Source organism: Balaenoptera physalus, assembly GCF_965194825.1.
Source record: "Balaenoptera physalus genome assembly, chromosome: 12".
In the NCBI taxonomy this organism is placed as follows: domain Eukaryota; kingdom Metazoa; phylum Chordata; class Mammalia; order Artiodactyla; family Balaenopteridae; genus Balaenoptera; species Balaenoptera physalus.
In genome coordinates this window covers 3,184,723-3,211,826 of record NC_138897.1, presented here as the reverse complement: position 1 = coordinate 3,211,826, position 27,104 = coordinate 3,184,723, and the positions used below count along the sequence as shown (strand labels likewise).

Here is a 27,104-nt window from a genome sequence, read left to right as displayed (position 1 = left end):
TTAAAAGGTAAAACTGAGAACACGAGTAGCACAGATCAGGAATGCACCACTGTTGTTTTCAAACAGCAAGACAGCGAAGGGGAAAGAGAGGTGCCATCACAAGCGGAGTCATTTGTTTTGTGTGCGCAGCTCGGCCAGATTGCCTCCAGCAGGGCAAGGGGTAGATGACGGCCACAGCGAACGTTCAGGCGCCGTCTACCACCTAAGTCCCACCGCCAAAGATGACATCGCATGGGCATGCGGCAGGACATCCTCACCGCTCTTTGGTGACCAGCGGACGGACAGAGAGAAAGGACAGCCCGCTTTCCTGAAGGAAGGAGCACGGTCACCGTAGCACACCCCAGAACCAGGGGAAGTGTCTGTCTGGGGTTTGACTCCACGAACATCCCACGCCTGTGTTCCCTGGAGGGAATTCCCCACACCTGGTGACACACACAGAGACCTGGGCTTGATTTGGTTGCGTCACACACCAAGAGTGCTACCAGGCTGGCGCTGCCCCTTCCTCATTTAGAATCAGCCACCCGGGAAGAGAGAGGTTCTAGACAAACGGAGTCATAAACCTCCCCCGTGCCAGGCTGGTTCTGCAGTTTACAAAACTCACAAGGCCTTCCACAAACTCCTCAAATCGGCGTTTGCATCCAAGAATGGAGGGGCATGAAGGAGCCACCAGTGACCCGGGCCTGGATGCTCTATTTTCTGCACCGACACAATGTGAAAGCCACGTTCAGGTCCTTACCCCACCCCTTCCTTGTCCTGCCAATTGGGACACAGATCTTTTAACTTCGAAGCACGTGTTATCTTTTTACATTAAAATTCTGTTAGTGCATCTGAGGCCCCCAAGTCCTGTTTCTGCCATCTAAGCAGTAAATCTACTGCAAGTCTCAGAACAGTGTGTGTATTTGGCATCGGGAAATGAGAGGTGCCCGGGGAAAATGAGAAATACAGAGTTACCTTTAAAAAAGAAAAAAAGTGTGCGTGTCCTGGAGTCCACAAAAGACTTGAAAAAAATACCGTGGCCACCTTGGCATCTTTTTTTTAGATGAACTATCTTGTGAATCATCCAAAAAACTCTTCTGCTTATACAAATACAGAGCACTAACACTTGCGTTTGTGTTCAGCCAACAAAAATTTTCAAACCACAGATCCAGATGGGCTGTCAAAGGATTTAAGCCACCTCCTGAAATAGGGGAAAAAGGTCTTACAAATCTCAAGAACTCCAACATGTTTTTATTGATTTCAGTTTCCAATAGAATGAATATGTTTTCTCTAAATATTTTTTATCACACAACTGAAACATTGAATTATTTTTTCAGAAATAGAGTTAAATACATCAATCTAGTTACAAATTCTAATATAAAGAGTACAAAATATAATGTTATAAATTGTATTTTAAAAAAGAAATACAAACTCTATGGTCTTTTGCATTTTACTGCCTCAAAGCATAATTAGCAAAGTTGAAGAATGAACATTTTCCCTCAGTCACTCCACACAGACACACTACGGGGCACCTAAACCATCACTTGAAGTCCTGGCCTGTGATTTTTTTATTCTCTTTCTTTTTGCTCAGTGTATAAAATGTCCTGCGATTAGAACACACCCGAGTTAAAAGCAGTGAAACAGCATACGCTACTTCAGACACGGAGACATTCTGAAAGTGGAAAAGTAAAGTTGTACAAACGCAGCTGTTTTTTTGTGCATCGATCACACCCCCCAGGGGGTGATCTGCCTGTTTTCAAGACGGCATGTTGGTAAAGAGAATCTGGCCGTGAAAACCCAGGAGGTGCGCTGCGTTCCAGGCACAGACCGAGAACTGCCAGTCACCTTCTGTGACCCTGTGGGCTACACTCTCTCTCCTGGTGGAAAGAAGGTGCAGCTACCTGAGCCAGGTGCCTGGGAGACAGCAGGGAGGTGTCACCTGCGACCTGCTGGGTCCAAGGCCACATCCCAGAGGCCTGCCGAATGATGACCCTGCGTGTGCACTTGCCCCCGTGTACTGTTTGCCTGCCACTGTACAACCTGTGACAGAGCGGCCAGATCTGAAGATGGTTCCCGACATCCTGGGCAAAACCAATGCTCCCTAAGCTCACCAAAGTGGCATATATATGTCATCCCCGGGGCCATTTCCTGGAGCACCTTCAAGAAACTAGTGTCTTTCTTGGGTTTAAAAAATAAATAAGTAAATATTGGGAGGCATCTCTTAAAGCACTGAATACTTTTCAAAACCAAAAAGGCAAAATCCACTTGGTTTGAAAATCTGTACTGTGCCATGACCGAGGTGAAACGCATCCATCTGAGATGGCCCCAAGGCCTTCCAGGAACCAGGGGAGAAAAGTGACAGAACGGCTGACGAATGCCCAGAGAAGATGCTTGAACAGCTGAATTTTTCAGAGAATTTAAATGTTCATTCTTCAAGTTAAGGAATATGAGTGAATAACCTGAAAGAGTCTCTAAGCTCGTTATCTGTGTTACAACAACGAGGACGAGGGTGAGGAGGGGAGGAGGGGGTTGAGAGCAGCAGCAGGAGTGTGCGAGCAGGGGCCGGGAGACACACGGAGAAGCTGCAGTGTAGACAACCAAACCCTTTATTGTCTAAGTTACATTGACGCCAACACTGTCAAATCCTGTTAAGAAACAAGGAAACAGCAGATTGGTAGAGGTAGTAGAAAGTCTGTAACAGTCAGAGGGTGACTTACAGGAGAGACCATGCGGAAATTATCAATCGAAAAAAAGTAAATCAAAACACATTGGCTAAATAAATAAGAAAAACACAAATCGTATTAAATACTATGGTCAAACTGACACAAACACATGAACAAACCAATACAATACTGTGCTCAGTGGAAGAAAGGAAGTACAGTCGGGCCCCCGGACGGCTTGCCTTGGAGGGTGGTGTTCTTGGATGCCCCCCTCACCCCGACCCCCGTCTGCTGAATTAAGGGAAAACCTTATTTCTGTGCTCCGGGCAGAAACAAGTATTCCAACTGGCTCGGGCTGCGTGTCCGGCCAACGGGACCCTGGGACGCGCCCCTCTCCACCACGCCCCCCGCAAAGGGGTCTCCCGGGATGACACCTGCGGCTCTGAAGGCCGCCACTGAAACGGTAAGAACGTACATGACTCCTCCGTGTCGCTTTGGGTACAGAATTCCTCTGGATAACGAAAACACAGAGAAACAGACCAAATCACGAGCCCCTGTGCGTTCCTGAACTGTCACCCTTCACTGTCAGCCAAGAAAATAAAAGCCAGAAAATGCAGAAACGATCACTGTGAGGAGACTACGGAAATGATCAAACGTAAGTCAACAGAAAGGCATGCTGATTTCTAGGGTGAACAGAGGAATGTATCTCTGAAACTTTGCTCAAAATAACTTTAGAGGACAGTCACTGAATCGTATCTGCAAGGACATTCCTAATGACACCAACACGACAGATCATTCTGGTACATATTCGGTGTAAGAATATCAGGAAAAAATAAGTAAAAAAGTTATATATATATACACACACATATATGCAGCTGTATGTGTGTGTATATACATGTATATATATATATTTATAGATATAAGCTAGCCAGTTACATTGCATTGTTTGCAAATGTTGCAAAGTAACCTGAACCGTCAAGTAATTTAAATTCAGTAACAAGTAGAATCCAGAACCAAACATTAACTAAGAACAACAACAACAATAACAATAATAATAATAATAATATAATTCAACAAATCATTAGAACAGGAAAACCACACTTTACGGTGTGTGTGTGTGTGTGTGTGTGTGTGTGTGTGTGTTTAAACAAGTCTTTGTATCAGAAGCCCATTTTCTACAAAAACTGCACTAATCCATTACTGTATTAAGTAAACTGTCGCTCTCACCAGTATTAAAGATTAGGATAATTTCTGTACATGTAAAATTATTGCTTTTTTGAAAAATATATTTAGCATGCTCGTTTTAATCCATTTCCTGCCTTTACAAAATTTCACAATTAAAAAAAACCTAGTAAAGCTTTTGCAAAAAATTTCACAGAACATTTTCATTCAAGGCAGCAGTAACTTTTGATAATGCATAAAATCATTATGTGCAAAAATCTGAAACTCTCAGAAACATTACCATCACACACGGTGTCATGGTAATAGGAAAAGAAAATATTTATATCTGTGGAATACAATTTTAACTGCGTACACTGCAAGGTTTAAGACCCTTTGTTACGGCCCTTAACTCCCCACCGCTGAAACTGGCATCTGCGCGACCGAGGAAGAGGTATATAAAGCTGCCCAACCCACGGGCCGGGGGGCCTCCACGCTCCGGGAATGAAGGGACTCGTCCCATGGAGGCCCCCCGGCCCAAGAAGGAAAGACGCCTACTTGCTGGGACAGACGGACGGGAAGGCAGGGAGGGAGGGGGGCGCAGGAGGCCCCAGAGCACCAGGACCCCGGCGACCTGGGCCCCCCACGGGCTCAGGGATCCTCCCGCTATGACTAAAAGGGTCCAAATCGAGGGGGGTTCAGTGGCCAGATAATTTGTTAAGACGGGCAGTCTTCCGTTGTAAGCAGTTTGCAGAATGTAGCCCTGTTACCAAAAGGTCCTGAGAATAAACAAAGAAGCCTGCTTTTCTTAGTGTTCAACTAGCTCTCTTTTCCGAAGCACAATAAAAGCCTTCCCACGGATGTGTTTCCTCTGCCGGATTCACTGAGCACAGATGGGAGAGAGGGACACACCTGGGAAACGCAGAGGGCCCCCAAGGGGATGCGATGGGACCACTGAGGAAGGAGGACCTCGTCACCCGCCCGCCCCCCATTGAGCCTGTTTCCACAGCACCTCAACGCCCATCCTTCCTCTTTTATTCACTATTTTAAATACCCACTAAGACAAGGAGAGGCCAGAGCGTCAGAACTCCGTCAACCTGGACCCCTCCGCTGTCTGTCCTGACGTCGCCTCCAACAGGCCTCTGAGCATTGGCGGCGGCTTCTGTTACAGTGCTCGGCTGCTTCACTCTGTCCGACGCACACGAGCATCTTTCTTCCAGTGTCTCAAACCTGTCTTGAACGATATCGATGCTTTGTGCTCCTACGTGCCTCCCACCTCCACCGTTTATTGTAAGAAAATACGACTATGGTCGGTGAGCACGTATATGCATATAGAATATCTACATGTAATTCTAAGTCGAGCATCTTCGTTGATGTTTAACGTGTAACAAGGAGAAGCCCTCCCTTCAGCTTCCGCCCCGCCCAGCGGCTGCAGGATCTGAGGTGTCCGGTCGGGAGTTCTTCCACGGGGCGGTCAGGGTCACGGTCGGGACATCCACAAGGGAACTGAGGACGCTGTCCCGGGGCACTGGGGATGGTGAAAGCGTGTCTCTAGGTTCCCTTTCTGAGAGGCACTGTTTGGACAGTATCTGCATTAGAATGGTCTCTCCCCTGGGGAAAAAAGAGACAAGAGAAAAGCTCATTTCTGCCTTTGGTTTTCCAAGTGCATTTTTCCTATTAATTTTCTTAGCAATGCCCAAAGCACAAACAGCAACCTTCGCAGAGCCACTGAGTCAGGTCGGCAGAGAGACCCCTGGCTTCAGCTTTAACTCACTGCACGTGAGCAGGATATGTTTGCAACGTGCCTTCCTGCCTTCCAAGGCAGCTTGAGAAAATCACCCCCAACGATCTACAGAGGATCATTAGGCATCTCTGTTCCGCGTGCAAGAACAGCAAATCATAGTGCCTGAACCAGCTCCGGAGGAAAGGTTAAAAAGACGGCCAGACGGGACCGGAGGAGGATTCGAAACAACAATGCACCGTGAGTAATACAAAGCGGGGTTCACACGTGGATGGCAGTGCCAGAACAGGGTTGAATCTGGGGGCCCTACGAACCAGAAGCACAGCACTCCCATAGGTCTGTCAGCACCTGAGGAAGCTTCCACCCATTTCCGTAAATAATTACCACGTTGGAAAAATAGAAGGGGTATTCTAAAGTCAAGGGAACTGCAAGATGAAAATGAGAATGAAGGAGAGCCGAAGTTTTCAGAGAAGGCTCTCTCACGACACGTGAAGCATCACTGTTTGAACAATGGAGTTTACAATCTGAGGACGCAACAGGGCAAGATTAATCTTACTTAACCGCATTAACCTTCAGCTAAAGTCTCGATGAAGTAAAGCCAACAGCTTGAAATTAACATGCACACATAAAATGCAGCACTCGTGTGAAATTCCAACTGGTTTCCAGCTATGCCTGCAGGAACCCTAGAAGTAAGTGTGTGTTGGGGGGGGGGGGTCTGGTTGACAAAATGAATTAAGTGCCTCTCTTTAGTTAATAGTTTCAGAAAACTCCTACGTAAAACTAGCTCTGCATTCACGACACCTACCAGTCGACATCTAGCGGAAGTCAGAAAGATATTCAACAAAATTTTATGGGGGGCTGGGGGAGTGGGCACAGTGGTCCCGACAGTAGTTTATTTGAAATGTAGGAAACAGTAACGGAATGAGAGAGGTGATAAAACTTCCTTAAGTAGACGGTGAATTTCCTGCCGTAAACTGAGAAGGATGTTTTGCATTTTTGCACAGCGACATCACGCCGTGGGGAGATCCATCATCGACAGGGCTCATTTGGAACTGGTTCCAGATACATTCGAGGACGGAAAATGGCCTTTGTGTTTACGGACAGAAAAACAGGAGTTATTGTTAGCTGTTAGGTGGCTGGCCTTGAACGTTTTGAGGAAGTATGTAGCAAACAGACTTGCTGGGGATTCCATAAATGGGCAAAGAATGTGTATGAACACGTGTGTTGTGTGTGTCTACGTTCTGTATACACAATCCAGGCATCTCCTTGGATTTCCCTTCCTTTGGACCAGAATACACAGACTTGTATTGGAAGAAGGAAAAAGGATGGTTAGAGAAGAAGCATGAAGATGGCCCTCTGTCCGTAAAGGACTGAAGTTTTACACTGCAGGCTCAGAAAGTTTTAAAGCTATTTATTTTAGAGGGAGTGCAAAATCTGGCTAACCCGAATAACCAGGTCGTTTAATTCAGTCCACAAATCTAGAGGCACAGATGCCAAGTTTCTCTTTATAAATGAGGGGATGCGTTCAAACAGCATCTCACTTTTAAGAGAGTTGTTTTCACTTCCGATTCGTTGGGACCAACACCTTATCCCTCAATACAGCAGTCTTATATAGGGTTTTTAAGAAATGACTGAAATTCATCTGAGAAATCAGCACCCAGGGGAAAATGCAGCCATGGAAGAAAGGAGTCACAGAAATACTTACATTAAGTTGACACATGATATCTGAGCACAAACAAGTTGCTTTTATTCTCCCACAAAGAAAGAGTCATCAGAAAACGAGAAACACGCTTTTAGAAAATTTGGCTTTTCTTTATTGCAGCTGTGTGAATTGTGGACTCTTCAGTAAAACTGAACAATATTTATTCAGAAATAAATATGGTCTTTCTTTAAGGCGTTTCAGTGTTCCAGGGATGAATACTGACTTTTGGAACTTGATGAGGCCTACTTTTTCTTCCCCTTTTGTCTTATAAGGTAAAGGAATGCATATGTGCTCATGCGTGGGAGTAAGTGACCTACAAACACACAAAAGCCTGTATCCCCTGGGACACACACGAGTCTCTCGGCCTCCGTGGACCAAGGCCTGCATTAGACACGCATGGTGATGCTAAATGTTTAACGATGTACAGGGAACATCTTACTGACAAGGACCTTGCCCAACAAGCCAACAGTTAGCTGGGACTCGCGTTATTACAGGTCATTTTGGATAAATCACTAGTTATAGTCACGACTTTTCACGTTATGTTATACTGAGTGGGAAAATGGATACTGTGTTTCAAGACATTTGGTTTACGTGAGTAAGAAAATTACTGAGACAAACCAGCTGAATTTTGAAATGCGATCTGTGATACTGAGAATCTAAAAGTGATACTGAAAACAGATCATACATAGATTCAAATATACCAGCCTATGGGATTTATTTCTCCATCGTTTGCATTCTAATCTCCATAGCTAAAAATGAGACAAATTAGGTTGCCATTTTTCGTCTCACTTCCCTTTATTTTGATTAATGGAATTATTTCTCCAGCTTAACTATTGTAAAATAACATTTAGAATAATAAGTAATAAACTATTAATCATAGTCTATACATTTTGGCAAGGAATCCAAACAAATCGTAACACCAGATTTCATATTTCAGCAAAAGACGGTCTGGTCTTTTAAATCCCAAAACCAGGGGAATGGAGGGAGAGAGGGTTAATTTTTCTTGGTTTTAGAAAGACCATTATTTAATTTCTAACATTTAACGAACAATACAATTGGAAAAATACAATTTCTCCACAACATTAAAGAAACCCCCTACTTTTTTCTCTAACATCCACAGCGCAGTGATACCAATATTTTAAAAAGCATACTATTTTCAAAAAATGTTCTTTCTAATGATGAATTTTGATGACTACTAGAAATTAAATGTTCAGTTGTGTTAAATCTAAGGCAAAGCATCTTGAAAATGATGATATACATGAATTCCTCCTCTTAATGTAGAGTTTTGCTTGGAATATTAGCTTCTCTTATGATCAGAATTATCTTCCTAATACAACAAGCACCAGCAGCAAGTGCCTTTATTGCCAAGGGCTGGAAGATTCATCCCCACAGCTCGGGAAGCTCCCCTAATGACGAGGGCTCCTCGCTGCCAGGGCTCAAACCCTTTTACAATAAATGCAAAGGAACGGGATGCCTACGGAATAGATACCGTGCCCAGGAACAAACTATCTGATACCCTACTATCACCTAATCCAGACCTTTAACTTCCAACAAGTCAGTAATCCTTTCCACCCCACCCATCAGAGGACTGTGCTGATAAAGAAACTGCTCCGGGATCTCTGAGTTCAAGCGCAAGCCTGTAACACAGAAGGGGCTTCGCCAGTGTGCGTGCAGAAAAGAGACCACGACCAAAAACACATCAAAACGAAACTCTCTGGGGGAGGGACGGATTGGGAGTTTGGGATTAGCAGATGCAAACTATTATATACAGGATGGATAAACAACAAGGTCCTAATGTATAGCACAGGGAACTACAGTCAATATCCTGTAATAAACCATAATGGAAAACAAAAAATAAATAAACTGCACGTATGACCTTGTAAACACAAAAACAAAAAAGGAAACTCTTTTATTCCTCCTCAAGTAACTAAATTAACTGATTAAATCCACTCCAACGTATGTATATTATGACATTAGGATTATCCCACATAGAAAATTCAGATATTAATACGGTAAAGTAAGGGCAGGTGCCATATGGCTGTGGGTACAGACGTGGCATCTGCCCACCAGTGTGATGTCGTCTGAACACAAGGCAGCAACCTAGAGAACTACATTTATGTTGACAACACTTTTCTCAAGCTAAGAGCTCTCCTATCCTCCCTTCAAGGCACAACTAACAACTAGACTGTAAAACAAAACAAGACAAAACCAGGGTGTTTACAAGCACACGACCAGGTTCCGACAAAGCAGGGAGATGCTGAGGAGAGGGAGTGGCCGTGACGACCGAGCACGACGGGCCACGACGGGCACGTCCACACAGGCATCAGCACGTGCGTCCACCTGTTTACACGCATGTGCACCGTACACATACACGGCACCCGAGTCTCCCCAGCTGTTCAGGACAACTGTTCCCTCTCAGTTAGAGTAACTGACAACAGCGAACGTGCTGGACGTCTGGTCCCCGCCAGGCTCAGTCCAGCGTCCTCGTTCATCTTCTCCGCAAGCGCAGAAGTACGTGTTGCCGTTGTCATCATTTTACAAATGAGGAAACTCAGGTGAAGTTCACCTGCCTGAGCTGAGGTCTAGGTGAAAGCCTCCTACTCAATAACCCAACATCTTAATAATTCAGGTTATTGAGTCCCTTGGAGTAGAACTGGCTGATCTTGGCTGATCTTCAACGTTGAGAGCTATTAAATATTTATATGTTCTCCACCAGGATCAAACCCACTTCAAACCCACATATTCGCCTGCCAAGAGGCATCACAAACTTGACTTGAAGGTCAGCTGGAACTGGTTTTGTCCGGCTCCTCCTGCCACGTTCCAGGCTCCAGGAATGGCTCCTCCCGAGAGCTGGAGCCTGAAGCCAGAACCTGGGTCCACTCCATCTCTTCCCCTCCCTCCCATCCTGCATCCAACCCCCAAGTTCTTCCTGCTGCCAAACATCCCCACACCCATCTGCTCTCCGCAGCCCCACCCCAGCTTGGGCCGCCTCTGGGTCTCGCTGGGGTGACCCCAAGCACCTCCAGAGCGGGGCGCAGCTGACCGTCCGGAACCTCCGCAATCCATCCCCCACCCAGACCAACCCGACTCCCCTACAGACACAACACTGGTGACGTCACCCCCGGCTCAGGGTCCCCACTGCCCTCAGGATGGAATTCCCACGTCTCAGCGCTGGTACCCAACGGCGGTGTGTCTCCCCAGGCTCATGTCCTGAGCGCCTGGCCACCCGCCCAGCTCTCCCCCCATACAATTCCTCCAACGAGACATCTCTTCCACCGCCGGGGTTGGGGTCGGGGGGTATCGGCGGGGGCATCTGCCGGCTACCCGCACCCTGGCACAGTCTTCTCGATGCCCCAAGCCTGGTTCCAGGACCCTCACCCTATCACAGCGCTGCACCTCTCTGCCCTGTGTTCTTCTCTAAACCACCCCTGGACCTCAGGAACCATGAAAGCAGGAGAATTATTCACCTTGTCTCCCAACATCCTCGTTATCTCCACCAATGTGACAGAGCCTGGCACGCAGGAGGTGCGCAATAAATACTGTTAATGAGTGAATAAATGATTATTGCAAAACTGAGTTCCCAAATACTGTTTCAGTTAGATAATTTAACATCTATTATGTATATCTATAGAAGTCCATCAACTGTTAGTGTTACATCAAATAATTTATGCGTGAGTACAGTGTTGTGCGATTTTAAAAACTCCCCTGACCCACAGCTTCTAAAGCCCACGGGAAAAGAATGATTTAAATATTAATTAGTTAATGTTTGTAAAGCACACTACACATGAAAAAGAACATGGCTGGTAAGTATAATGACTCCCGTTCTAGACATAAATAACCACAGAACTGTCCTATGAATCTATATCGTATTCTAAATCTAAGACAGCAGTTGTGATTTTTGTAAACAGTGAGAACTCCAAAATAAGAAAGAACAGTAAGATATAAGCCGATACCTACTACTGCTATGTTTTTCACTTATCCTGGCAGAGACATCTCTATGAGAATTCTTAAATTCCAAAGTACGTTAAAGAAAACAGAATTTCCTTCAAGAACCAAAATGTTCAGTGATTAATCAACAAAAGCTACTTTTAATGTAACAGAGGACAAAAAGTACTTCCAGAAGCCATATCTCGAATATGCCAGCACGAGAGGTGTATAAATCCAGCTCAGTTCTGGTGTCACGGGCCTGACAACCACAGTCAGGAGATTGAAAAGCAGGACAGCTGACCCACGGAGGCCTTGCAACAGGAGTAAATAGTTCCTAAGACCACAGTATTGAGTCACTGTACACGTGAAACTAAGAGGTTGGCTGGTAATAAGTACGAAATTGCAGAACTTGGGTTTACAGAGACAAAGACAAAAATATAGATACATCTTTTCTCTTTCATCACCAAGAATGGGGAACAGCTGTGATGAATTCCCAGCATAACTATAAGTAACATAGAACTGATTTAAAATACAGTCTTAGTGATTGGCTTTGTTGATGTATTTCTCCCTGTACCAGAAGCCTTTCAAAGAGGCTCAGGTAGAATCCATGTGCACCAGATAAACTGATGTGTGTTCCTGAAGAATCTCACTATGTTATTCAGAGACCTGCCTGGTGCTCCCCGGCCCCGTCAAACACTCTTCTGGAAAAGCCACGTCTTAGGTGGATTGAATGGGTCGCTGTGCCTGCAGGAATGCTCTGGATTGACTTCACTTGTACTGTCAGTATGTAATTCTGCAATTACGGCATGACCTCGCTGCTACTACAACCCACAGACACATCACAGTGTGCCTTGTCGAAAGGGGGTTTTACTTCTGTTTAAAAGGCGAGTGCTGCGTAATTCGAGCTGAGGTCACATGTGTCCAGAAATCTTTTATATTCTGCGTTCAGTGAGATGTTATTTTTTTCATCAATTGTCATAGCATCGTGAAATAACAGCTTTCATTCTAAAACTATGGGTTTTATTAAGAGAGAAGTCACTTACTAAAAAACTATAACAAAGGGCAAGGCATTCTGTCCATAATATATGAAGAAAAGGCTTTTAACAAAAAACAGGGATTCTGAAAATTCGACAAAAAACAAAACCAAAGCCTCTGATCAGGTACCGTCCATCGTAAGGCCAGCTCGACCATTAATTAGCAGCAGGCTCTGGGCAGTGTTTTTATCGCTCACTATTCTCTTCTAGAGAAACGGACTGGAATTTCTGGAGGTTCTTCTGACATCTATGTCACCATCATCATTGTCAACGACCATGAACCCCACACGTGTCCGGGCAAGGTGTGCTAACTGGATCTGACCACCTGGACCGGATCCTGGATGTTTATTCTGGCAGCAAGGAAACCCCTCTTCATTTACAAGGGGGAGAGGCTGCAGTTACAGAACCTCCTACGGCAACCAATCAGAAAGCAAGAAGGTTATGGAGAAAATGCTTGTGGGAGAACGAGGACGGGTGTGACATCCTGTCAGGGGCAGAAAGGAAGAAGAGCTCTGAAACCACATGCTCTTAGCCGAGGATGACGGGACAGACCACTTAGGATGGCGTGCACCCCCTTACTTCAGAGCTACAGACCGAATCCCACAGTCACTCATGCCCAGGAGCTGGCCACCTTTTGTGGATTGAACGCACTAAGGCCACACATCTACGGTGACCCACGTTCTGTGTACACGCACACGGGTATCTTACGCATTACGGCCGAGCCGGTGGTGTGCGTTAGACAGAGAATCCAATCAGGACAAAGACGAGGCCCTGAGACACCAAACTCAGCAGAACGCTTCTTATGGAGTGATTCAAAAATACGGTTCTGAAATAATGCCATGTGCGGCGACATGGATGGACCTAGAGAGTGTCATACAGAGTGAAGTAAGTCAGACAGAGAAAGATAAATATTAATCGTATAATATCGCTTATATGTGGAATCTAGAAAAATGGTAGAGATGAACTTATTTGCAAAGTGGTAATAGAGTCACAGACGCAGAGAACCAACTTATGGTTACCAAGGGGAGGGACAAATTGGGAGATTGGGATTGACAAACACACACTACTATATATAAAATAGACAACTAATGAGAACCTACTGCATAGCACAGGGAACTCCACTCAAAACTCTGTAATGGCCTATATGGGAAAAGAATCTAAACAAAGAGTGGATATATGTATAACTGATACACTCTGCTGTACACCTGAAACTAACACAACAATGTAAATCAACTCTACTCCAATAAAAATTTTTTAAAATACGGTTCTGAAGACAAGAGACAAAGCCTAACTTGTTCTCAAGCTAACCTCCAAGCAAAACATCTTGAGTGGAAAAGTATGACTTTCTGGTGTTTTCCGTCACCACCGGTCTCTACCAATTCCGTCACCCGCAACGAGACCCAACGCAGCTGCATCGACCCCGACCGTGTCGTTCACGGCCTGAGCCGCCTTCAGTGATTATCAGGCACCCACAGACTGTCCCGCAGCCCTGGGCTCCGATCCGCAGCAACGCAAAGCTACGTACACAGCTGGTAAAACACCACGTGGTACCCTTGTGATGAACATCGTGACACCCCTCTTCCCAGCTACCACGTGAAAACCCACACACCCGTGAGTCGGGAGACCTACTTGTTTGGGGGCGTCTGCGGAGGTGGCGTGGGCTTCAGCACCTCGGAGGCCGTTAGACTCAAACAGCACTGTGAGAACAAGGTGTGTGTTAGCAGGAGGACACTAGCTTCCCGACGCCCCGTGACACGCGCCCCTCACAGATTAAGCACTTGCACAAAAAAAAAAGACCCAGCGTCCAGCCTGTGGCCAGAAAATACCAGTTTACCATAACACTTACTGTAAGAGACTGAAAACGCTGCCTGGGGCCGGTGCCCTTTTTAATTCAGGCTTCCTCGCCAAAGAGACCCATCAGTGACAACATTAATTAGCCAGGCGCGTGCAGAGGGCCCCTCCTTCTGCGTCACTTACCGTTTGGCCCCTGTCACTTTGCATCAGACCCGACCGGGGTACGGATGCATCCTTCACGCTTGGGATGAAGCACCCCCGGCCCCGCCTCGCCCTGGCTGTGTGGTGTTCCCACCACACACACACTGCGTCCCCCTGAGTCCATCTCAGGCAAGCTCTTGACAAACAGGCCGAGGAATTCTGCCACTCAGCACCCACCGGTCCACAGAGGCCAGCTGGTGCCGATGAGGAAAGCAGGCAGCCGGGTGTCATGCCGATGGGGGACTTGGGTTTCAGTGCGTCCTGGTGGCAGCATAACTCATTACCCCGGGCACTTCTGAGGAGTCCACTCTAATTAAAGTGGAGCATTTGCAAAACAGGCTTATCTCAGATTAAACCACACGGCACTTGGATGCAAAGGAAATATCATTGCAGGTGCAGGTGCCGGATGGGACAGCCTAGAGTGTAATCCCAGGAGAGAAGGCCTGACCCCTCACCTCACCCGAGAGAAATCTAAATACGTCACCGACTGCGGGAAACAGAGACTGTCCCCCCCGGGGCCCCCCGGGCAGGTACCTGTGTGAGCCCGCGTGTGGGCCCGGAGGTGGCTGGGCTGGTGGAAGCACTTTCCACACTCCACGCAGACGAAGTCTCCCTGGTGGGCCGGCGTCCGGAGCGTCCCTGGGCGGCGGTGCAGGGGTGGGGGAGGGAGGAAGCGGGCGAGAGGAAAACATCGTCAGTCCCTCCGCTGTGTCCTGACAGCCCGCACGCGCAGGACCGCGAGGGAGCACAGAGTAGAGAGGATTAAATTCCACTCCCATGATGCGCCCTCAGGTGTGTGGGACCCGGGCAGCTGGTGGCCCGCATCCGGCCGATGGGAGTGATGTGGCCAGACCAAGTGAGGGACCAGGAAGCAGGGCTGGGCCCTGCCCCCAAGGCGATGCTGGAGCACACGCCCGGGAGCTGCGCCATCCCCACCTTCCCCCCCCTGCCGGCCCCTTACCTGTGTGTCCTGCACATCCCGGGCAGAGCACAGACGGGACACCTAGGAAGGAGGCCGGTCTTAGAGCACCGACCTCCTGTTCCCTCCTGACCCTAAAAGATGTCCGGCTTTTGCTAGAGAAGGGACGCAGAAGACGCGTACTTGTCTGTCTGCCTTTTCTGGATGAGGGCATCTCTCTGAAGAAAAGCCTAATTTTTCATGTAACAGTAGCTCTGAAATGACTTTCCCAGCCTGATCTTCCCATCAGGCTCAGTGGTAGCTCAACTCAATGGGAAAACAAAAATCAAAAATACTAACTAGAAAAAGGTATGCCTATCACAACAAATCTTTTTAAACAATGTTCCCTGAGCTGAGTATTCACACACCTAAAGTCTGACATTTGAATGTAAAAGGCGAGTGAAAGGATGGCCAAGGGTCTTAGCCAAAACAGCTGAAACCAAATCACTCTCTTGTCCTAATTCAGAAGCCACAACACATAAAAATAATAAAAAAATGGTTTCTACATTACAGGCAATGTTTATGGAGATAACAGCCAAAGAAATGCACGAATTGTAGGGCAGATCTCAACTTTATCCTCGCTTCTGTTCCTCCCTCCTTTTCACTGTGAGCACCATCCAGCTGGGCTCCTAAGAAGACCCCCTCTGACAGCAGCTGTGGTTGCCTGGATTGTCCCAAGAATAATGGGGCTGCATCTAGATGCAGGTCCTTAAGGATGCCTCCAGGACACCCACCAATGATGACGACTCCCCCATGTGGTCTTTGCATCTTAATGGTCACAACATGTAAAACTAAGCCATTATCATACTTTTTTTTCCTAAGTAATTCCCATCCAAACTAGCAGCAGAAAAAGCACAGCCCTTGTACCCACTCACCCATTCCGATTTCCTTGAATTCAGTATGCGTCAGCACACACAGACACACACACACTGTCTTCCCATGCATTCTATCATATCATTTTCTCCCTACTTTTTAAAGAAAAGACCCTTGCCCTTTACGGTCAATAATATTATGCCCAAGCTACTCCAAAATTCTGAGCTAGTGAGAAAGGTTACAAACTTCATTTGAATTGAAGGCTACCTGGTGAGCAAGCAGCTCTGACACTCTGACCTCAAAAGTAAAGTTGTGTATAGAAAGTGGGCTCAGAAAGGAAAGGAAGAGGCCTGGCGGGTCTTCGGGGGCACCTGCAGACTCTCCTCCAAAGCCCTGTCAACACTCATTCAACTTCATTATGCTGCAAGAGGTCCTCCCCACCCCCGCCAGGGGAGGAAGGAAACTGAAGGATCCTGCAAAGATTCTACCGAGATTCACACAAAGGAAGTACAAATCTTCTGTCATCATCCTATTAATATGTCTTGGGCATACAAGATTTTTTTAAAGTCCCAACAAGAAAAACCTTATATATTATCCTATCCAGAATTATCCTGTTCTTTTATTTTCGATTTTTTTAATTCTAAAATCCATATCATCCTCTACTACAGACTGGACACAAATTCTGGAAACACAGATAATTTACTATTTTATGATTGTTCTATCAACAAACCACTCACGTTCCATTCATACCTGTTTCCAGCCTTGGGATCTACACAGCAGAATGATCACAGGAAATGTAGCTTTTTTTTTTATCCTTAAAGGATTAGGCTTCGAGCCCCTAAGGGAAGTGACGATAATCGTTTCCAAGTAACATCTTTTCTCTTTTGGCAGAGTTTCCAGACTATTCATTTCTACACAAACATCATTTGGTCAAAACACAAGTGGGGAAAAGCTCTCTGAGAATTCTCTCTCTTAACCTCATAAAACCTTGATGTCTCAGAGACGTCGCCCGAGAGCACCTCCTCTGTCTCAAGACAATACCTCCCTTGAGACTCACAGGGTCACACCTCCAGCACCACAAGGATCTCGTGTCCACAACAGGTGAGTGCCTCTTCTTTTACAAGATTCCCTCCTGCACGTTTCTGCCTTCCTACCGTGATACGTGTCACCCACGGCCCGCGTGGGGAGGCTGCGATCTTCACTCACAGACGACACCCCTCGGGGAAACACAGCAAGACTGCATCGGAGGACAGCGTGAGCCCCCAAAGTGCTGACAGACTCGTGGAACAGGACAGTCGCAGAGATTATTTGGAATGGAGATGAATTCGCTCAGATTCTAGACTCTAGACTCCAAAGTCAACCACATAGGTACTCGAGAAAAAAATGGGTACTCAGCACGGAGCAGAAACTAAAACCTTGAGAGTTTAGTTACTGCAAATTCAGTAACATGTCGGGAATGTAATTTTTGGGAGGGGGCTGCACATCGTTCCTAGGCTGCAATAGTAAACATAGAGTCTCCATAACAGGAAACACCACTTCTCTGTTCACCTCTCAGACAGACCTCGCCACACCTGCTGGGTTTCCCTGCAGCTACGTCACTTTCAAAGCATCATAAACAAACACTCAGAGGAGAAAGGAACCAGCGACGGCCCCCCGTAGGCCAAGCAGGGACTGATACCCATCCGCCGCTGGACCGGGAAAGGGATGCAGGAGAGGCAAAGGACAGGGTTTGAAGACGCGATGGGCCGGAGATGAGAAGAGTTCTGGGCTTGCTCTGAACCACCCCCAAGTCCAGAACAGGAGCCAAACCGAGTCCATGAGGGAGAGAAGGGGACATCGGGGAGGAGCAATTCCCCCCTGGGGGGGGGGCATTCAAGGTAAACTGAGGCAGGCCGACCAGGATTTACACAGCTGACCTCAGTTCTTCCCTAAACCCAAGAGCTTCGGTTCTCAAACCGCACTTATGAACTCACACATCAAGGCCAAAAAATTTTAAGCACTTCCCCTAAGAAACCCAAACCAGGGTGAGGGAAAACACCATAAATCTGCAGACTTACACCTGACATGAGAAGAGTAAATCATGCAAGAACAGCACACACGCTTTGAGGACGATTTAGCATTTTTCACATTTAAAAGATAAATATCTAACCTCTGTTTAAGGGGAGGGGGGAGCCTTAGAACCATTTATTTAAAAAATCTTAAGGAAATGGAAAACATTTCAGGCTACCTGTACTTCAAAAGTCTGCCTGTCATCTGATATTCTCTAAACCTTAACTTAAAACTCACTTCTACTTTTTTGGGAAGAAAAGCAACAACAAGGCAGGTCCACGCGCGGCACAGAGAGCCTTTAGGAAGTGGGCATGTGGGCCGCTTACTAGGTGCGAACTGTCAGGTTCAGAGCTGTGATCGGGCAGGCCGTGGGTTGTAACAAATGAAGTTCAAGTCTGGTTTACTAAAGTGGAAGTCATCCAAACACTGGTGCAGACGCCACTCGCTCTGCAGGTGGGTGTAGACTCCGGGAAGCACTGGAGAAAGTGACCAGGAGCACGGCGCCCACGAAACTCACCATCATCTATATCCAAGTGCTCTCCGTTTTAGGGTCCACGAAAACCTATATCTAGAGAACTGAGGTTGGCATGAGATCCAAAAGGCGAACCAATATGTTTATTCCATCTCAGAGCAAATAATCTGCACGACTGGGGAACACTGCTGAGAACAGGGAAAGCTCACTAACCTTAACAACCACCAAAAAGGTGGAAACGCTAAGCTACGTGGTAGCAGCCCTTCCCCACCTACCAAGGGCCGTGCGCCCAGAGCACCTGAAGCACAGGGGAGGGGATGAGAGTCTTAACCAGGACACGCCCTGCGCACCGCATCTTATGAAAGCCTCCACCACCTCCAGGCAGCCAGGCCTCCGCTTCATTCTAGAAATTCTCGAGAAGCTCTGTCTCTGAGCCACAGCCCCAGAAACACCTGGCGTAAGGACCCCGCTGACAAAATCTCTAAGCCTGTGGAACGCCTGAGTTTTCTGCTAGTCAAAAAACACCTTCGTTTTTCTCTAAGGGTCAACATGGACCAAAGGCCTCCTCGTCACACCAACGTGGCACCAGCGACGGAGCTGGGCAGGTTCCAAGCCACAGGAGGAGGCCAGGAACTGAGAGACGCACACCCGCCTGCCACCAGGCACCCCACACAGCGGATCGGGTGCCTCTGTGCACGTTGACTCCCCCGATCTGAACTCTGTCCCCCAAAGGTGCTTCTGAGCTCCTGGAATTTGAGGGACTGGATCTCACAATTCACCTGAAATGGTACCCTACTTTAATAAATTACAGATGCTTGATGTACAGTTGTAGCCAAAGAAGGGTTAGGACCACCCAGGTAAGGTAACTGAGAGCCAGAGCCCCATAGGGGTTTTTGTCTATTTATTTTTTAATGGAATTACTTAGATTTCCCAGTGCTCTGGATATTAACTGAGAGCTACCTTCAATTTATAATCAAGAAGAGGGCATCACATCCCATGCAGGCATTCAACAGAGCCTGTGGAAATTTGTTGACAATTCCTAATTATTATTCCTATTAGATATTAATACCGAGGTACTGGGAGGAAAGGAAGATAATGATCTGAGGTATAAACTTTTCCAGAATTTTAAACATGAGTCAATTCCCCAAACCTGGTAAGGGACATTCACATTCTGCAAAGGCTCTGCTAACGAATGTTGCAGTACTGATGCGCGCTTTTAAAATTATATACGTGTAAAGATAAAACTTAAGTAACCACTTCAAATGCACATCTTGTCTTTGGAGAAGCATGAGACAATGAACATCTACCGATTCTTGTTTAAAATAACCAAACGGAGGGACTTCCCTGGCAGTCCAGTGGTTAGGACTCGGCACTTTCACTGCAGAGGGCCTGGGTTTGACCCCTGGTCGGGGAACTAAGACCCCCCAAGCTGTGGGGTGCGGCCACAAAAATAATAAGAAGAAAAATAAGATAAAATGACCAAGTGGAGAAGTGCCACGGAGGCAGCCTGTCAGCGTGGAGGGGACGTGACTGGGTGTGCCGGGGACGTCACCAGGAGGCCGGGCACAGCAGCCAGGGCGCTGCGTCGGGGCTCAGACGCAGCCAGTGGGCACGCTGTGCCCTGCTAAGGAGGGGCGCCCCCGTGAGGTCCCAGGGCCCCCAGGGCGGGCGGGGAGAGGGCGCGCAGCCCTTACCTCTGTGCTCGAGCGCAGGGCCGTTGCCGCCCCAGCTCTGGTAGAGAGAAGCAAAGTCCTTTGGAATGTACGTCTTGAAGATGTTGAGGATGTCCAGGCGTTTCTCGGGCCCCTCGGACGCAGGTTCTTGCTTGATGGTGTGCAGGATGGGCTGGGCCTGCGAGGCCGCAGTCCCTCTGGAGCCGACCTTGGCGGGGGGCTCTCGGGGAGGTAGAGGGGGGCCCCCGTCACCTTTCCCATGCGGCTGACCCTGAGGCTGAGGGCTGAATTTGGCTTTGGGCGGGTCCAGGGCACTGTGCTTATTTGGGGGACCGAGGCCGGCCCCCGCTGGGGGGAGGCCATACTTGTCCCCCTGCCTGCTGTTGGCCGGGGGCTGGGGAGCCGCCCGGGCGATGACGGTGGGCGTCGGTGTGGCACTTCTGCTGAAGCCCCCGCTGCCCGCCGCGGGCCCGGCTCTGGGGCCGGCCTCCTGCTTGGGCTTGGACGGGGGCGGCGGAGCCCCGAGCTGCTCGGGGCCGGGACCGGGGCCGGGCTTGGTCTGCCGATGCCCGTCGGGGCCGGCCGCCCAGAGCGCGCAGGGCCCGCCGGGGTGGCTCTCCTTGCTCCTGGGCAAGCCGGCGGCTTTCGTGGGCATCCCCAGGGGCGAGGGGCTCCCTTTGGGGCCCGGCGCCCCACCCGGCACCTGAGTGCGGGTGAACCGGGAGATGGGCAGCGGCTGGCACTCTCTGCCCCCGAGGGCAGGCGGGGGGCCCGTGCGTCCGCTCCGGGTGAGGAAAACCAAGTTGTTTCTGATGCTTTTGTAACCGTTGGGCTGAATCCACTGGGGGGCCACGGAGTGGCAGCTGACCCTGTGCCAGATGCGCTTGTGCATCCAAAGCACCTCAGGGTAGTAGGTCTTATGGCTGCAGTAAGGACACGGGTGGACAGCCAGAGCAGCTTGTAGGGAGGAGGCCAGCTCCTTGTGGCTGGGGTCAGCCCGAGTCGACCGCTCACTCAGGTCCAGTGGGATCAGGTCGGGGGCCGGCGCCCTCTTCCCTCCCCCGGAATGCTCCGTGTTGTGCAAATCGGACAGCTTCTCTTGCGGGTGGGTGGCCTGGCTCTCAGAAGGGAGCTGCAGATCCGCAGTCTGAGGGGGACGTGAAGGGAGGTCTGCAGCATCCCTGGAGCCGGGGCCTTCTTGCTTGGGGTGAAATGCTGGCATCTTTAAGTCCACAGAAAACCTAGGCTGCTCTGCTCTCTTGGAAGTATCTCTGCTACTGCTTTCAAGTACGGACACAGAAGCTGCGATCCCCGCGCCGGGCTCCCTGGCAGCTCTCCCCGATGGGTTATTTCCAAGTGTGTGACTTTGGTCTCCGTTGGAGAGCGCAGTGGAGGCTACTTCTTCAGGAAAGCAGCAGCGGTGTGGCTTTGTCCCTGGAGGATCGAAATGGAAAACGTGACGTTACCATTTCTCTTCAGAACAGAAGACAGAGAAGCACACCCAAACCGCCACGTGCACATGTGGAGGGAAGCGTGTGGGTCTCAGGAACAGTGAGATCCAGGACCTGGATCAGTAAGCTCTGTTAAGAGCGGATCAAACTTGAGGGCAAAATGGCGCTATCTGGGGTGCGGCTTCTTTTCCAATCAGATGACTCAGTAGACTACAGGGGAAAATAACACAGCTGCCTATCTAGTGACATACAACTACACTGTTACTAGTTAACAGAGGGGGACCAGTTCTATCAAAAACCAGGAAAAAAGACTTAATTCTTTATAACAGCACAAGGCTTTCCATGACTTTCAAAGAACCCCTCAGCCCGTGGTCACAGAGAGGCAGGGCTGGAAAAGTATGCTCTCCCTCCAGGGATCCTGCAGCTGCCTCAGAAACTACGGGCCGATTCAGGATGGGCCCCCGTGACTGCCTAGTAAAGTCCAACATTCAGCTCCAAAACCTGGGCACCAACAGTTTCCTTTGGAGGCATGAGAGGGAAGGGGGTGAGTCACACTCTTCGTCCCCGCGCCTCCCAGGGCGGAATGCCCGGGAGAGACGGTGCTCCCTGGGTGGGACGCCCACTGCCGCTCCTGTGGGGTCTGCCTGGAGCCTCCTACAGGAGAGCTGGCCGGGCACGGGTTCCCTGCCACGGGGCGGCCTCGCACCCTCCCGGGTGACTGCCGGCGACATCACCCCAAGTGCAGCCAGGCTCCCTGAGCTTGGGCACCGAGGCTGCAAAGCTTCTCCCCGACCGGACTGCACTGCAAGTGGATTCGACACGATTTAACAAAAAACCCACTTGAAGTCTGCACTGACGACCTTGGGTTTATTTCAGTTAGAAGGTGCACAAACGTTCCTGGATGTCTTAAACCTTTCCGAACTACAGAGCGTGGATTCTTTCCATCAGTACGAGCTCGGAGGTGTTTTTTCTCATTACAGGTGTCATAGCGGGGATTGACTAAAATCTTAGGTTTTCTTTTATGAGAAAGCCCAATACTGTGGGTTTTTAAATAAGAATTTTTTAGAGATTTTAACATTCTCATGGAATGTAGGTATCTGTTTACACAGAATGTTCTTTAAAATTTTTCTATACTCAGTGTTTTACTATATTTCTAAACTTAGTATTTTACTATACTCAATATTTTGTAATAACCTATAAGGGAAAAGAATCTGAAAATACATATATATACACACACACACACACACACACATAACTGAATCACTGTGCTGTATACCTGAAACTAACACGACATTGTAAATCAACTATACTTCAATAAAAAACAAAAAATAAAATAAAATAAAATTTTTCTAAGTATATTTTTGGAGTTAAGACAGTAATCACATCAAATTGGTGAAAAAAGAAAGAAAAAAAAGTGTATTCCAAAGGGATCTTCAGGAAAGCAGCAAAGTGTCCTTCACAGAAGGCATTTACCAGAGACCTGAAGGAACACAGTGAACAAATACTCAGTGAACACCTGAATGAACGAATATTCATTTTCAATTAGTAGGCAGTTAGAGAGCCACTTACAAGCAACTTTAAAGGATTACGTCCACATAAGAAATGTTACCAGTATGTAGTGATCGGCAGAATTGGTCAGGAAACAAGACGAAGGAGGAATACGTTTTCTGATCCTATAGGCTCTGAAAAGCTAACATTTAAATAAAGTTAGATATACCTGCCTGTCATGTGGGTACCTAGCGTTACTCAGAAAGCAAACCGGGCGGCCCTGGAAAGCTCTGATGATAAAAAGGGCATTTAACCTGGAATTAAATGCAGGGGACCGTCTTGGCCTTTGTTTAATTCAGGCTGAGGCTCAGTCTGTCAAATTCACTTTTACACTTTCAAAGAGAGTCAGGACGGCGGCTTGGGGGACCTAGTTTTTCCTGCATTAAAGGCATATGGATTTACGAGAACACACGCCAAAGCCTATTAGTTGAAACAACAGGGCCGCTGTACCTGACACTACACATCTGCAGGTGTTCAGAGCACATCTGTCAGAGCCCCCAAAGGTTATGTGCTCCCACAAAGGATTTCAAACATCACGAGCATCTCCAGTACCTCTGACCAAAACACCAAGTGAAAAATCACAGCAGGCCCTCCCTCACAGTAACGGAATTCAGAGACAGGGCTCCGAGGATCCCCACACCTCACGGTGGGCCAGCACACCTGCGTGAGGGTTCCGAAACGCCTTCCTTAGCTCCTCACCTCTGTGCATGGGTCTTAAATTGCACTGAGTAGCAAAGGAAGCAGTTTGTAGCAATGTTAACGCAGATCAAAAACGCACTTTTCAATTGCCCAGCTGAGAAAGCAGATTAGATCCATTCTGTGAGCCTTGGGATTCTGGTTTATACAACAGGTACCGTTTCAAAATATTTTATCTCTGGTTTAGGAGGTAAAAAGCAAGAGCACCGTAAAAGCCCATGATTCCCTCTTTTGAGAGGCTTACCACACTGGTCATTTAGGGGACAGAAGGACACATGGACCTGGTGCCTCCTGACAGTCTTGGGCATAAGATGAAATGTGGCTGGACAACAAGGTAGACTGGGAGCTGACCCGACCCCGCCGCCCAGAATCCACAGGGAGGAAGGTCTCCTAAGGATGCTACGGCCTCGGTCCTCCCACAGCCCCACCATCACCAAAAAAAAAAAAAAAAAAAAGACAGAGATTCCAAAGTTTTCAACAGGAGGTAACAAAGGCTCAAAACTAACAAGAAGAAACAAAGTGCAGGAAGTGAAAGGTCTGGCTTAAGGGCTGTGCTGTGAAAAAGAGTCCAGGTTCCTAGGGGACCACAAGCTCAGTGTGAGTCTCCATGGCCCAGGGTTTTATTGATGTATCAAGGTAAAGCCACAGCCACAGCCAGGGAGGCAAGGGCACCGACAGTGCTCACCTAGCTGCAGGAGCCCAGTCTCGGCTCTGAGCCCCATACTAAGAAGAGCCAAAAGCATATCCAGGACAGGCTCACGGAGGGAGGTCTCCGGAAACCAAGTAATGCGGAGAATGACTGCAGGAACTTGGACCGTGCCACCTAGAACAGAGGGCTGCTGGCTGGACCACCACAAACTTTGACATTCAGTCCCTGTGTCCTGAAGGGAGGGAGGGAGGGCTAGTTCATCCACAGCAGCATTCTGGGTGCCCCCTGGCATCATCTGCAAAGGACGTGAACCATCACTGGAAGAAAAGACCCAAGGCCAGTGCCGAGACCAAAAACCAGCCTTTGGGGAAGAAGGGTCTGCACGTTTTTTGAAAGAACCTTTGGGTGATTCTAACTGTGGCCACGATCAAGGCATGCTGGGGTCGACAGAGGACAAGTAACTGGGAGTCACGGAGAACCGGATTTCAGGAGAGGCCGAGACAGACAAAGAGCTGCCACGGGGCTGGAGGTCAGCTCCCAGCAGGCGGTGGCGGGGTGGGGGAGCCGGCCTTCCGGGGGCCACAGGCTGTCTCTCTCTCCCTTCAACTTCAGGGCTGGGAGGATTATGCAGAAGGGACCAACGACCACCAGAAATGAATTGTCGGCTTCACAGGTGCCTCAACGGCCTCACAGCTTTTCTTCCAATTCAGTGGACTCAGATGTGGTAGAATCTGCACAGGTATGTCTGAGTGATGTAAGGGGGAGACACACTTCTTTTTTGAGAAAACGCTCTGTCATTGCTTCATGTGTAACTTTAAAAGCAGCAAGTTAGCACTTCCCTCTGGGAGCGCGTGTGCAGCCATCACACGGAAGCCTGGGATGGGCCACAGGGAACGGTTTCAAGTTCGGGGACTGAAGGCGCTTTTACAAGAAGAGCCTCATTTCTAATCCTTGGTTATCATATATCACCTCATCAGGTCATCTTGGTTTAGTCTGTCCCCTTAGCATGTGACTGTGGCTCTTTGCCTCTCTTTTTATGTTTATTATAATTTCTTCGCTTCCCACCCTTGGTTAAAACAAAAAACAAAACAGAAACAAAAAACAAAACAGAAACTAACGCAGCACAGAACCCTGCATGCCTTTACCTTACGGTGGGCCTTCCCCTGGCACGAGTGTCCCGACGGACCCTTCAGTAAACCTACGGTCACTGCAGGCAGCCGTGTCCTGGGTATGGAGGGAGGAGCTTTATAGGCTGACTTGTGCCCGCCGTCAGCTGATTCCTGACCAGTCTCCCCAGCTTCTCACCCCAGTTAGTTACGCTGTGAACTCAGGTGACTCATTCTGATAGGAGCCTAAGCAAATCTCAGAGGATGTTATCAGCTACTAACGTCTGTAACGGGATCGAGAGGAAGCAGGAGCAATGTGGATCACCAGTCCCGCCTGCCGAGACGCGGCTCTACGTCACCAGGGAGGGTCAACTGCTGGTGGCCAGACCTGGTCCCCGGCGCCCGCCGGCCTGGTTCCCCTAGGCGAGCGGGATGTGGTGCCAGACGCCGGCAGCGGTACCCCGGTCATGGCTGACCACACCATCCGGCCAGCATCGCCCAGCCTCGTCTGGGGGTGGCGTGGCCCTGATGGGGTCCCCAGGCAGCGAGGGCCTGGCTCGCAGCAGGAACCACACAGACGTTCGCTGTTGCCCTTAAGGGGAAGGAGGCGTCTTGGTTCCCGCCGGTGAGCTGCCGTCCAGCCAGGAGCGCCCAGTGCGGGACTGGGAAGAGGACTCCCCCTTCCCCAGGAGCCGGAACCCCAGCGGAGCCGTCTACACCCGCTATCACCTCTCTCAACACATCCAGGAGGTAATGCTGCTCCCCCCCGCGCTGCAGGTACGGAAACTGGGGCAGAGAGCAGCTTCCAGAAGGCCTCGCTGTGGCTGGGGGAGCCCGATCCCTACCCCGGCCGTCCGGCCCTCGCCCACCCGCTGCGTCCACGGCTGGGGAGGGTCCGCAGGGATGGAGGTGACCCTGTCCGGTAACTGCTGGGGGAGAATCAGAGGCTATGGGGGAAACCTAACTTGACTTTTCCAAAAACTTACCCGTATTTGGGCTGGGTGCTCGTAAGGTGAAGTACTGAGCCTCACGTGTGCAGCAAGTTTCTAGAACTTTTCATATTGGACCCCCAAATGACTTCAGGTCCTGCAATTCTAGAAGACGAACTTTCTCTCCAAAATAGGATGCACAAGCACATGGTCACGCAGGAAAACTCAAAATGGCGGCCAGAGAAAGCAGTTCGCAAAGTACTGATCGACCCTGGTCAGGCTGGAGAGGGCCGCCTGGCCGCCTCCCAGGGCCCAGAGGTTTCAGAGCCACGGCCTCCCCGCCCCCAGCGCCTCATGCCACCCGGCCACAGGACCAGCGCGTGGCCCCAGGAAGTGTGCAAGCTGCAGAGGAAATAGGAAGAGATGCTCTCTCCTGCGGCCCCTCCTCCTGCCCCAGGAGGTGATCTGGGAACAACCTGAGTACGAGATTCCATCAGCAGCCCCGTCCCTGAGTTAAAACCCAGATGTAACATCTGTAGTGATGACCGCAAAGGGCAGCTGGCGCTC

The 27,104-nt window shown here is 48.9% G+C and overlaps 1 protein-coding gene across 6 annotated transcripts in view; it reads right to left on the bottom strand.

Annotated features, from left to right (window-relative positions):
* Positions 1–1,205: 1,205 nt before the first annotated feature.
* ZNF516 (zinc finger protein 516) overlaps positions 1,206–27,104 on the bottom strand; it is a 112,675-nt gene continuing 86,776 nt past the window's right edge. The window contains exons 3-7 of one of the 6 annotated variants that reach the window (XM_082417333.1): positions 20,180–21,592; positions 15,155–15,196; positions 14,728–14,832; positions 13,828–13,895; positions 1,206–5,405 (exon numbers count right to left, since the gene is read on the bottom strand). In XM_082417333.1, coding sequence (XP_082273459.1) covers positions 5,346–5,405; positions 13,828–13,895; positions 14,728–14,832; positions 15,155–15,196; positions 20,180–21,592 — 1,688 coding nt within the window. In that variant the 3' untranslated portion in view covers positions 1,206–5,345. The other 5 variants (XM_082417332.1, XM_082417335.1, XM_082417334.1 and 2 more) reach the window with 5 other exon arrangements.